At 51.3% G+C, this 13,534-nt stretch overlaps 1 protein-coding gene across 2 annotated transcripts; it reads right to left on the minus strand.

Moving 5' to 3' along the window:
• Positions 1 to 7,010: 7,010 nt before the first annotated feature.
• Positions 7,011 to 12,813, minus strand: FAM50A (family with sequence similarity 50 member A). Of its 2 annotated transcripts, XM_055393415.2 has the most exons (13): positions 12,592 to 12,813; positions 11,441 to 11,525; positions 11,243 to 11,342; positions 10,862 to 11,007; positions 9,163 to 9,239; positions 8,991 to 9,057; positions 8,789 to 8,850; positions 8,481 to 8,557; positions 8,149 to 8,203; positions 7,895 to 7,943; positions 7,736 to 7,806; positions 7,538 to 7,648; positions 7,011 to 7,426 (listed from the first exon to the last, which is right to left on the minus strand). In XM_055393415.2, the coding sequence occupies exons 1-13, from the start codon at positions 12,700 to 12,702 to the stop codon at positions 7,418 to 7,420; spliced, it is 1,020 nt and encodes a 339-aa protein (XP_055249390.1). In that variant the 5' UTR covers positions 12,703 to 12,813; the 3' UTR covers positions 7,011 to 7,417. The 2 variants fall into 2 exon arrangements, with proteins under 2 accessions (XP_055249390.1, XP_055249389.1); XM_055393414.2 differs by lacking the exon at positions 7,895 to 7,943 and having other exon boundaries at positions 12,592 to 12,811.
• Positions 12,814 to 13,534: the final 721 nt, after the last annotated feature.

Below are 13,534 nucleotides of genomic sequence, written 5' to 3' on the forward strand. Positions count from 1 at the left end.
GCAAGGAGATCCAACCAGTCCATTCTCAAGGAGATCAGTCCTGGGTGTTCATTGGAAGGACTGATGCTGAAGCTGAAACTCCAATACTTTGGCTACCTCGTGCGACAAGTTGACTCTTTGGAAAAGACTCTGATGCTGGGAGGGATTGGGGGCGGGAGGAGAAGGGGATGACAGAGAATGAGATGGCTGGATAGCATCACCGACTCGATGGACATGAGTTTGAGTGAACTCTGGGAGTTGGTGATGGACAGGGAGGCCTGGCATGCTGTGATTCATGGGGTCGCAAAGAGTCGGACACTGAACTGAACTGAGGCTATAGTTGGCAATTATTTAATCAAACACTCATCTAGCTGTTGCTCTGCAGAAATTTCGTAGGTGTGGTGAACATCAACAATTGGTTGACTTTAAGTAAATTACACTCCATAATGTGGGTAAATCTTGTCCACTCAATTGAAGGCCTTAAAAGCAAAAACTGAGGTTCCCTGGGAAAAGGGATATTCTGCCTCCAGACTGTAATGTAGAAGTCCTGCTTGAATCTGCAGCCTGCTGACCTGCCTTGCAAATTTTGGACTTGCCACCTTGTCAGCCCTCACAACCACATGATCTAATTCCTTAAAATTAATTGTGTGTGTGTGTATGTGTGTGTGTGTATCCTCTTTTTTTACTCCGGAGAACCCTGACTAAATAGATGTGTTTTCATTTATTCAGGTTTGCTTTCTTTCAGTGATATTGTCTAGTTTACAATGTACGAGTCTTGCATTTCTTTTTTTGATGATTTATGTGAATTTTTTTTTCATGTTTTTATTGAAGGATAATTGCTTTACAGAATTTTGTTGTTTTCAGTCAAACTTCAACATGAATCAGCCATAGGTATACATATATCCCCTCCCTTTTGAAACTCCCTACCATCTCCCTCCCCATCCCACCCCTCTAGGTTAATACAGAGCCCCCGTTTGAGTTTCCTGAGCCATACAGCAAATTCCTGTTGGCTACCTATTTAAAATAGGTAGAATATTTTACATGGAAGTACCTACTTTATATGGAAATCTTGCTATTTATATTATTAATTTATTCCTAAGTATTTTATTCTTTATGATGCTATTGTAAAACAGAATTGTTCATTGCTCAGGTATAGAAATACAATTGATCATTGCTCGGGTATAGGAATACAATTGATTTTTGTGTAATGATGTTTCTTCCTGCAAGTTTGCTGAACTCATTTATTAGCTCTACTCTTTTTTCCAGCACATGTAGTAAGATTTTGCATATACAAGATTATGTCATCTGAGAATAGAGATAGTTTTACTTCTTCCTTTCCGATCTGGCTGGCTATATTGCCCTGGCTACACCCTCAGATATGCAGATGACACCACCCTTATGGCAGAAATCAAAGAGAAACTAAAGAGCCCCTTATGAAAGTGAAAGAGGAGAGTGAAAAAGCTGGCTTAAAACTCAACATACAAAAAACAAAGATCATGGCACCTGGTCCCATCATGGCAAATAGATGGGGAAACAATGGAAAGAGTGACAGACTTTATTTTCTTGGGCTCCAAAATCACTGCAGATGGTGAATGCAGCCACAAAAGTAAAAGATTCATGCTCCTTGGAAGAAAAGCTATGACCAAACTAGACAGCGTATTAAAAAGTAGAGGCATTATTTTGCCAACAAAGGTCCGTATAGTCGAAAAGTATGGTTCTCCAATAGTCATGTATAGATGTGTGAGTTTGACCATAAAGAAGGCTGAGCACCAAAGAATTGATGCTTTTGAACTGTGGTGTTGGAGAAGACTCTTGAAAGTCCCTCAGACTGCAAGGAGATGAAACCAGTCCATTCTAAAGGAGATCAATCCTGGGTGTTCATTGGAAGGACTGATGCTGAAGCTGAAGCTCCAATCCTTTGACCACCTGATGCGAAGAAATGACTCATTGGAAAAGACCTGGATGCTGGGAAAGTTTGAAGGCAGCAGGAGAAGGGGACAACAGAGGATGAGATGGTTGGATGGCATCACCAACTCGATGGACATGAGTTTGAGCAAGCTCTGGGAGCTAACGATGGACAGGGAAGCCTGGCGTGCTGCAGTCCATGGGGTCACAAAGAGTTGGACACAACTGAGCAACTGAACTGAACACTCTCCAGTCAAATGTTGGACAAAAGTGGGCATTTTCTTTTTAACTTTATAATTTAAAAGTATTTCAGACTTACGGAAAAGCTATAAGAAATGTACAGAAAGCTCCCATGTACCCTTAACTCACATTGACCAAGAGTTCATATTTTGTTCCATTTGCTTTCTCATTCTCTTTGTTTCTTGTGGGTGCATATATTTTTATTTCATATATTAGAATAATATTTACTCAGGCTTCCTTGGTGGCTCAGTGGTAAAGAATCCACCTGCCAATGCAGGAGACATGGGTTTGATCCCTGGTCCGGGAAGATTCCACATACCTCAGAGCAACGAGCCCCATTTGCCACAACTATTGGGCCTGTGCTCTAGAGCTCGGAAGCCGCAACTACTGTAAACCACGCACCTTGCTCCACAGCAAGAGAAAAGCCACTGCAATGAGAAGCCCATGCAGCAGCAAAGACCCAGCACAGCCAAAAACAAGTAAAAGAAGAAAAAAAACCTATGAGGCTGATATTCTGAAAAAACTATAATGAAAATATTTTCTCAACTATGTCTAAGTTGCATACAGCTTACTCCTTAACCCCTAAATACTTCCCTCTGTGTTTCATAACTATAGCATAATTGGCTTCCCTGGTGGCTCAGCTCATAAAGAATCCGTCTGCAATACGGGAGACCTGGGTTCCATCCCTGGGTTGGGAAGATCCCCTGGAGAAGGGAAAGGCTACCCACTCCAGTATTCTGGCCTGGAGAATTCCACGGACTGTATAGTCCATGGGTTGCAAAAAGTCGGACACAACTGACTGACTTTCACTCACTCACTCACAGCATAATTACTGTACTATAGTAATTATAGCCTCTTGCATAACCATAGTATAACTCTCAACACCAGAAATGTTAATCTTGATATTATTTTATTTAAGGTCTTGTTAAAATTTCACCAACTGTCCCCATGATGTCCTTTATAGTTTTGTTTTTTCTGATCCAGTCTAGGACCGACCCCACATGGCATTTCATTCTCATGTCTCATTGGCCCCCTTTAATCTGGAAGACTCCTGCTTGTCTTGGCCTTTCATGACATGGACGTTTTTGAAGAGTGCAGGCCAGGTATTTGGTGGACCATCCTCAGGTTGCATTTGTCTGATGTTTTCTCAGGGCAAGATTCAGGCTCTGTGTGGTGGGAGGTTACCAGGCCCTCTCTGTGCTTCTTATCAAGAGGCAAGTGTTATTGTTTTGTCCCTTCACTGTGATGTTAACTTTAAGCATTTGGTTAAGGTGGTAACTACCAGTTTCTCAATGGGCTTCCCTGATAGCTCAGTTGGTAAAGAATCTGCTTGCAATGCAGGAGACCCGGTTCGATTCCTGGGTGGGGAAGATCCTCTGGAGAAGGGATAGGCTAGCCACTCCAGTATTCTTGGGCTTCCCTTGTGGCTCAGCTGGTAAAGAATCTGCCTGCAGTGCGGGAGACCTGAGTTCGATCCCTGGGCTGGGAAGATCCCTGGAGAAGGGAAAGGCTACTCAGTCCAGTATTCTGGCCTGGAAAATTCCATGGACTGTATAGTCCATGGGGTGGCAAAGAGTCAGACACGACTGAGCTACTTTCACTTTCACCAGTTTCTCAAATGGACAGTAACTATTTTTCCCTTTGTAACTAAAAGATAGTTTGTAGAAAGGTACTTTGAAACTAAGTAACTATTCTCTTCTTCATCAAAATGTCACATCCTCACTGATAATTCTTGCCTGAATCAAGAATTACTCTAATGCTTCCCTGGTGGCTCAGATGGTAAAGAATCCACCTGCCAATGCAGGAGACCTGGGTTTGATCCCTGGGTCAGGAAGGTCCCCTGGAGAAGGGAATGGTTACACACTTCAGTATTCTTCCCTGGAGAAGTCCATGGACAGAGGAGCCTAGTGGGCTATAGTCCATGGGGTCACAAAGAGTCAGACACGACTTTCACTTTCATAGTTGCTCAGTTCCAAACCTCAAGATGATGATTACAAAACAGTGCTTCTTCTCCCTTCATGATCCCTCCTACTCAATGGCATCCTTCTTTCAGAAAGAACTCCTCTGTTTATCTATATATACATTATCTGTGTGCACTGGTGGATATGGATTTTATTAGATGGATTGTAATCCATTTTTTTAATCACACTACATGGAATGCAGAATCTTATTAATAGTTCCCCGTGCTGTGTGTGCTAAGTCACTTCAGTCGTGTCTGACTCTGTGCAACCGTATGAACTGTAGGCAGCCAGGCTCCTCTGTCCATGGGATTCTCCAGGAAAGAATACTGGAGTGGGTTGTCATGCCCTCCTTCAGGGGATCTTGCCAACCCAGGGACTGAACCCACATCTTCTGCATCGGCAGGTGGGTTCTTTACCAATAGGGCCACCGGGGAAACCCCTACACACAGGCTATATATATAAAAAATTCTGAATACATACTGATGCCCCCCCCAACTCCAATTTCACAGCAAAACTTCCTAGCCTTTCCCCAGTGTATATTTGTATCTCCCTTCAGCATTGGGAGACCTGGCTCCCAACACCACTGATGTACTGACTCATTTGCTTGATCCTCCAATAATGCAGAGAGCACTTTCAGAATCAAGTGTTTGTCCCTAGGACAAAAAAACCTACTAAGAGGGGTCTGGAATTTCCTTGCAGGATTTTTGTTGTTTAGTGTCGTCTTAAAACTGAAGGTATAAAGTAAAAGTGCTGTGTTTAAACACTGTTTGCAGGGACTTCCCTGGTAGTCCAGTGGCTAAGACTCTATGCTCCCAATGCAGGGCACCCGGGTTCAATCTGTGGTCAGGGAACTAAGATCCCACATGCCATGCAGCACAACAAAGAAACTGGGATGTTTGTCTAATTTTTTTTATTGATTTGCAGGAGTTTGTGCATGTCTGTGTGAATGTGTTTTGGATACCACCCCTGTCATAAAAATATTTTCTTTTCTCGAATCTACTGGCTTGTGTTTTCATTTTCATAATATCTTTTGAAGAGCAAAAGTTTGCATTTTTGTGGTCTGATTTATCAGTTTTTCTTTTTATGATTATTTTTTGTATCCTGTGCAAGAGAACTTTGCCCAGATTGCCTAGAGCAAGGTTACAAAGATTTTCCCCCTTGTTTCATTTATATGCTTTTTTTACTTTTAGCTTTTACTTTTAGGTCTACAACCCAAGTCAAATTCATTTTTCTCCATGGTCTAAGTAAGGGGTGTTCGTTTCCTATGGCTGTCAAAACAAAGCTCCACAAACTGAGTAGCTAAAACAACAGACATTTCTTCTTTTTTTTTTAACCCCTACCCCCTCTTCTCTCCTTTTGAGGTGATAAAATTATTCTGGGAGTAGATAGAGGTGATGACTTCACAACATTGTGAAATGTACTCAATGCCACTGAAATGTGCATTTTTAAATGGTTAATGGTTATTTTTATGTTATGTGAATTTTTCCTCAGTTGAAATAGAAATTGAAAAAAAAAATCCCCAGTGAGAGACCGCATGTGCCATCTCAGGTTGTATAACTGTTCCCCCTCTTTGGGAGTGACAGTACCGTGTTGGTGAAGCTGGGGAGCCAGGATTTTCACCCGTTGATCATGCTATAAAATGGGAGGGGTGTAGGAAGAAAAATCTATCACTCTCTGGAAACTTAATTATGCCTTCCCTGGTGATCCCGTGGTTAAGAATCAGTGCTTCCACCGCAGGGAGCGTGGGTTCAATCCTTGGGTGGAGAACTAGGAATCCTTCAAGCTGCACAGAGGTGGAAGCTGTTGGGAAATGTTTTCTTTTTGATTTTATTTATTTGACCGTGTTGGGTTTTCATTGCAAGATGCGTCCCTCAGAAACCATCCAGCCCTGGGTGAGCTGCTGAAGGGCTCCCTCTCCACAGGAAGCCACTCTTCTGGTGGCTTCTCACAGAGGGCAGGAGAGGGCTGGCGCAGGCCAGGGGATCCCCTCTCTGGGGTTTCCGGAACCCCACAAAAGGCCCCACTGACATTCTCAGAGCTGTCCCCCGCACCCAGGGCTTAGGCCAGGCCTGCCCACCCCTCCCCGCTGTGCCCCAGGTGCTCTGGCCTACGCGCCCCTCCTCCATCCTTCAAGTGAACCCAGATGGCCCTGCCCCAGACACAGGGTAAGGAAGCCCAAGTGACAGTTTCTAGCTGCCAGATGGGCCTCCCTAGGCCAGGGCTGACAGGGCCCTGCCACAGACAAGGAGGGCAAGGGAGACTGCACTGGGCAGAGCCCACCACTACCATCAGTTCTGCCCATCGGCCTGGGAGGTGGGGCCAGACCCAGAGCTGGGATGCTCACCACTGGCTGGGGGCTATCCACTGCCCTTTGCAGGCAAAGCAAAAAAGGGTGGTCAGCTTACCTTCCTCAGCCTCCTGGAGCTGGGTCCAGGGGAATTAGGAGTTGGCGGGGGCCGCCGAGGTGGGGCACAAATGACATCCTCAAGCTGGGGCCTGCCCCCCTGGGGGCGATGAGAGTAGCCAGCCCCAGGGCAGTGTGTGCAGAGCTACTCAGGGTAAGGTGGGCAAGTGGTGGGTACAGGGCACCCACAGTGGCCTTCCTGTGTCAGCACTGGGGAGAAATGCTGTGATGGGGACACAAGGTGGCTGGGAGCCACAGGACAGCTATGGCCCTTACGGAATGGGCCACTGGGAGACACAAAGGAGACCGAGGGGCCTGGGTGGGCAGCCCAGGGAGGAACGGCCTTCCTACCCACATAGGGGTTGTGGTGGGGACAGGCTGGCTACAGGGACAGCTGGGCCTGCCTAGGCCCCCAATGGATCACAAGTGCCCCCTCCTGCCTCCACGGATTCATGTTTCCACCCAATCTCCTTCCACCCTCAAATCCCCGAAAAACACACTCTTTCTTGCAAAACAGAAAGCAGAGATACTGCATGATTCTGTTTATCGAAACTTCCAGAATAAGCAAATCCAAACAGACAGGAAACAGACTAAGGGGTGTGAGGGGCACACTGCTAATGGATGTTGGGTCTCCTTTAGGGGTGATTCCAACACCATGAATGTACGCAATACCCCTGTGTGGTGTACTTTCACATGGTCACAATGGTGAATTTCATCTTATGTGAATTTTAGCTTGATCAAAAAAAGTTTTTAGACAAAACACATATTGGGTGCTCCAAGTGTCATGAAAGAAACAGGCAGGAACCAACAGCGCCAGGGCAGGGGCTGTGCAGGTCCGATCCCATCTCAGGAGTGGGGAGCCGGGTGCCTGGAGTCCTGGGGACAAGAGGAGGGGACCGCAGGGAGCAGGGGCCACATTGCCACCAAGTCATCGGATCTGGTGCAGGACGAGGGGACAGAGGAGGAGAGATGAGTGAAGTGGGGCTAGGTGGGTCTCCAGCCTGCCAGCCCGGCTGGGCTTCCACCCTGCGCTCGAGGGCTTCCATACCGTGTACTTGTCCCACTTCTTCTCGGGGTCATAGGGCTCCCAGCGGCTGGCGGGGAAGATATGCTTATTTTTCTCATACCAGCTCCGCAGCACCACCTTGCCTGCGTGCGACTAAGGACGGGAAGAGGCCCAGATACTGTGGCTCAGGGCCACTGGATGCCCACTCCCTCCTCCCTGCCCTGGCGGCCCCGAGCATACCTCATCCTTCTCCACGGTGGCGTCACTGAGCAGCCGCACATCATCGTGAACATCAAAATTGAAGAGGGGCCCTGCAGGGACAAGGGTCCAGCCCCCCCTCAGCTGCCACCCTACAACAGGGGCAAGCTCAGGGAGGAGGGCACGGCCAGGTGCACTCACCACTTTTCCCTCGAGCCTTGGTGACAATGAAGTCATAGAAGCTGTGGTGCTACAAGCCGAGCACAGGAAAGTGACAGTGGGTGACTCATTTCGGTGTCTCGCAGCTAGCCGCCTGCAAGCCCGGCTCTGACCCTGCCCACCCAAGCCAAAGACCCAGAGCGGGAGGGGGCCCCCTCAAATTCCCTGGGTGCACCAAAGCCTGAGACCTTCCCTACCACCCCGCCTGGGGCTGCAAGGACACAGAAGGGACTAACGTGGGGTATGATTAAGTCCTCCTTGATGTACATGAGCTGCTCCACCCCTGCCGATCTGAGGAAGAAAAGATGAGGAAGCCATTGGCCAAGGATACCAGGCACCAGAGCCAGAGGCCTGTGAGGCTAGCAGGCAGCCCAGGCCACAAGGCGCTTCCTACCCCAGCTCCCCATGGGGAGAGGGATGGAAAAAGGGGCCTGAACTCCTTTCTCGGGAGCACAGTGCCCAGCATGCCGCAAGCAGGAGCTGCCACTTGGGGGTCCCAGGTGCCAGGCTGAGGCTGCAGAATCTGGTGCACACGCTCACATGTACTCATATGCCTGCACAGCCCCACCTGAGTTCACTGAAGTCTTTGCGTAGGATCTCGAGTGCCTTCTGCAGGAACTGCTGCATCGTGTTGCCCTTCTTCATCTGTGTGAACAGGCACGCAGGAAACCAAGGGGTTGGGAAAGGAGGATGGAAGCCCAGAGGGGGGCCCTCGAGAAGGCAGGCACCCTGGAACACTCACTGCCCTCTTCCCTGCTCACCCCAGGCCACTCATGCCAAGGGGTCTGTGGGCTTTGTCAGGACTGACAGTTCCTTCTCACTGGAAGGCTGGGCCCAAGAGCAAGGGAAATGGGGCGCAGGTCTCACATCGCCTACCTTGACTGTGCGCCGGTGCCCAGAGCCATCCCAGTAACTAAAGGTGATCTCAATCTCCTCACCTACAAGACAGACCTGCTGCTTGGCCTCAAGACCCCTGCCAGCTCCCTGGGGCTCAGGGCACTGCCCATAGCAGCGTTCACAGAAAAGCAGGCATGGCCCCTGCCCCGGGCTGCACGCCTCCCACTCCAGGAGCTCTCACTCTTAATCTTCTCCTGCTTGGCTTCCCACTCCTGCCGTAGCTCCTCCCGGAGCCGATTTTCCTCCTCCTGGAAGAGAAATGGGCAAAGCAGGGAGGCCCAGGGCTGCTCAGGAGGCACGCGTGGCCCCCGCTTCCTGACTGAAAGCCTCTGCCAGGGTCACACCGCCTTTACCTCCCGGTCTCGGTCAGGCAAGAAGCTTGTGTCCACATCTGGGTTCTTCCCCATTTTCCTCTTCTTTGTGGTGATCTCTGGAGCAAAAGACACAAGAAGTCAACAGTATGATGGCCCTTGCCTCAGGGGGGCAACTGTATCAACTCTATCAACTGTCAGAGGAAGGACGTCATGCCACATCACATGATCTCTGGAAAAATCCACAGCACAGTCATGAAAGAACAAGAGTACAGAAGGCCAAGAATGTCTTCACAGGATTATGAAGATAGTTTTGATCTCGTGGACCTCTCCAAAGGGTCTCAGAGACCCTAGGGTCACCAGATCACTCTTTGAGAACCGCTGACCTAGAAGATGAGCCCGCACTCCAGGGCAAGGGTTCCAGAGCCTGGACAACTTACAAAAATTCCACACGGGGGACTTCCCTGCTGGTCCAGTGGGTACGACTCCATGCTCCCAATGCAAGGGACCGAGGTTTGATCTCCGGTCAGGGAACTAGATTCCACATGCCACAACCAAGAGTTTGCATGGCACAGCTAAGAGTCCACATGCTACAACTACAAATCCCATAAGAAAGACTCAGTACAACCAAATAAATACAAATATTTTTTTAAATGCTACACTGGCTACCGACGGCCAGGCCCCCAAAACAAAATCTCCAGGGGGAGGGGAAGCACCCACAAAGCCCCAATGACACACAGTGAGGTTGAAAGCCTCTCTCTAGACCCGTGCTGTCCCAAAGGTAGCCTCTGTCACACAGATGCAGCTAACACCCAATGCAACTGACCTGCCAATAGGAATGTTTTAGACACCAAATACTTAGTGTTACTAAACAGTACAAAGACTGCCAGGGTTTCCCCCAAGAGGCTGGCAGGCTCTTCGTTCTTTCTCCTGACAGCACTGGCTGCTCCCCTCAAAGCTGTATCTGTGCCAACCCCTGCCTCGGTTCTACTATACGCATCCCAGATCATTAGGCTTTCTAACCACCCACCCCCTCCAGGCCTGCTCACCCTCCCTAGTCCTAAAACTTGTGCACGCCCGCCGGCTCCACTTCTGGGCATACTCATCTCTCAACTCTACACGCCTCCTGACTCCCCACATCTCTGGGTGCTAACGAAATTCCCCTCATCCTGAAGGCCCAACTCAAATCAATCCCTCTCCCCTGGCCCCAGTGGGGTGCATGGTGTCCTGTGTGACTCCCACCAGGACAGAGATGGTGCCCAGTGTCTGTCCATCTGCCTTGGTCCTAGCCCATTGGCAAATGGGTGCTTGTCACACAGGAGCCCCATGGCGTCTTAGTTCTTGCTCACCAGCCTTCCCAAGTCTTCCCTGTTACCCCTTGTTCCCTTGGGCAAGAGCTGCTCTGTCCAATTAGCAGCAACTTAATGTCTGTGGTTGTGTCAATTTACACTGAAATTATTCAAACACAATTAACAGTTTGGTGCCCCAGTCACATGAGGCCTACTACACCCCCGCCAAGGGACTGCATACTCGGTTCCCAGTCAGTCTGCCACCAGAAAGCAAGCCCTCCACTCAGCTTTGCCACAGTGAAGACTTGGCTCTTTCTCTCCTGCCCCAACTTCTGAGGTTCAAGGCCCCAAATGTGAGCAGTTAAGGTTGTTGGTGGATGTGCTTCTTCACTCGAGACCCAGAAGCCAGGACAGAGCTCTGCCCGCTGAACCCATCCCCAGCCTGCCCTCACCTTCCCTTTCCAGCTCCTCCTCATCCATGGCCACCTCCTCCTCCTCCTCGCCTGCCTCCTCTTCTTCCTCCAGGGTGAAGGACAAGCTGGAGATCTTCCGCTTGGCCTCCTTCTTGCGCTCCTTTTCTCGCAGTTTCTCCAGCTTCCTGCCAAGGCACGGGTGGCTACCATGCATGTTCCCACCCCTAAGGCCCATTTCCAAACCCAAAGCCACCTGTGTGCTCAGTGCAGCGCAGGCCCAGAGTCCTACTGCCCTGGGTTCCTTCAAGTTCACCAGCAAGGCCCTGATGATCAAAAGGCACCCCCACCCACCGGCTTTCACAAGCAGGAACAGCCTCACCCGCCCCCAAAGACGAGCCCCATCTGGAGGGGATGACCCACAACTGGAGCTCCTTCGACTGCTCCTTCTTGGCGAGTTGCTTCTCCCGCTCCTTCACCAGCGCCTCCTGCTTAGCCTTCATGTCGTTCAGGGTCACAAGACCTGTGAGTTAAGGAGACGGGGGGGTGAAAGGTGGTCACCCAGAGCGAACCACGCAGCAGGCCTCGGGCCGGGAGTGGGGGCACGAACGCTTTGCATACCCACAGTGCTGGACTTGAGCTCGGCCTCCACGGCGTCGTAGTGCGCAGAGAACTTCTTGTCAATGTTGGACTTCATTATGTTCTCCTGTCCGGGAAGCAGAGCAGTGATGATGGCCACCTGCCACCCCACCATGGAAGTGGAGACCTGGGCTCTCATCCCAAATGAGTCCCTAGACTATGATGTGGCCTTGGGAAAAACATGGCCCCTTTGCCTGATGGAAGGTCCCATGGGGCTGTGAGAGGCTCTTCCAAGTGCCCAGGCAGCCAAGTGGGATGGTTTCCCTGCACTGTTCTGGTCTGTCCACATGTCCTGCTCACTCAGTAGTCTGGAGCCGTGGGTCCTACCTGCCGTTGGTGTTTTTCACACCCAGCTCTTGAGCTGAAACTCTGGAGACCCAAGGCAAGGAGTGACAAGAGGAAGAAGAGAGCAGCTGGGGGCCTAGACCCTCACTAAGCAGTGTGGCTCCCTCATGAGGCCCCCTCGCTCCAGGCCTGCCCCATCCCACTGCATACCACAGTATGGACCTCCGCAGAGAGATGGACCTCCCTCTGGCCACAGGGCAACAGCCGGGTTGGGGCTTGACTGTAAACCAAGGCTGTAGTCGGGCCTCAGCGTGCAGTCACTTCCCGGCTGTCGCGGGACCCAAGGCCCCCAAAGACCTAAGTGGGGTGGCCCACCGCCAGCGCCCACTCACAGAAGCCCTTAGTGAACCGCTAGCACCTAGGACCCTCCTGCCTGCCTCTGCTAGTTGAAACGGGTTCAGTGGCCAGCAGAGTGGTTGGGGCCCGCCTTTCCCGATAGCCACTGAACCCGGGCAGAGGCCTGACTCTCGGTGCTGAGGGGCCAGAGAGACAGGATGCTCTGTACCCTCGAGGGTCGCCCCAATTGCCACACACGGAAGCACTGAATGTGGCTCCTTCCTGTTGCAGGCTTGTCATAACCTAGCTCTTCTCAGCCTTCTGGGCCCATTTTAGAGAGGAGCAGACTGTCGCCGGCCCGCTTCCGCCCCTTGCTGGAGATTGGCGAGCAACGTCCCCACCCCAACCCGCCGCCCACACTCCAGTCCCGCCGCCCAGGGTCGCGCGGAGTCCCGGGGAGTCGGGGCGGCGGTTCGAGCGCCTGCTCTGAGGGGCCCCGGCCCGGCCCGCACCTCAGCAATCCTCTGCTTCATCTGCTCCATCTGCTCGCGCTGCTTCTCCCGTTTCTTCATGAGGTGCATGGCGCGGCCCGCCTCACTGGCGGCACCCTTGTACTGAGCCATGGCGGCGGAGACGGCGACAACGGACTGGCAAGGGCTCCAGAGCTAAAGCGGCTGTGGAGACCGCGGCTCTGTCCGCTGACGCCCACGCCATGACGTCAGCCACCAGGGATCGCGCAGCCGCCCCGCCCCGCCACGTGACCACTTGTCGCCCCGCTCCTAGCGGCCCCGCCCCGCCGGACCTTGGAGGCTGGAAGATCCGGCTCTTCCTAGCTTCCCCATCAGTTCCGCAACAATAAGCCCTGGCCTGAGGCTGGGTCCCCAGTCCTACTTCCTTCTGTTGACCCCAAGGCTGCCCCCACCCAAGACCCTTCACTTCTTCAGTGTTGATCTCAGTCTAAGGGTAGATCCCCCCAGTCCCCTGCTGCCTCCCTGCCTGAAGCGCCTCTGGTTACTTCTGCTTCCTTGATTTTGACTCCCCTCCAAGCCTGGGCCCCAGGCCTGTTTCCCCAGGCCTCGAGACTGGGCCTGAGTCCCTTCTGCCTCCTCCTTCTCCTTCTTGGCCTGAAGGCAGGGGCTCTGTGCCTCTGCTTTCGCCACTTCAACCCCCACCCCAGGTCAGACCGGTGTCTCCCATTTCCCTCACACTGACCCCCAAGGGTTGGAGTCCTGGTGTCAGTACTAGCTCAGTGTGTGGCCTCGGGCAGGGTGATGTGACCTGCTCCCTTCAGTTCTGGAATTCTGCAATTCCCTGATGAAGCAAGTCACCTTTTATAGCCATCGGGAACAAAGCTAAACCACGTGCAGTCCCAAGCCTGTGTAGGAGAGCAGGGCAGCCCAGGGAGTCAAGGCCCTGGCCTGAAAACAGCTTTGAGAAGAAAAAACTAAAGATCTA

This window comes from Moschus berezovskii, chromosome X (assembly GCF_049115385.1).
Source record: "Moschus berezovskii isolate FMDL1 chromosome X, NW_MosBer_1.0, whole genome shotgun sequence".
NCBI lineage: Eukaryota > Metazoa > Chordata > Mammalia > Artiodactyla > Moschidae > Moschus > Moschus berezovskii.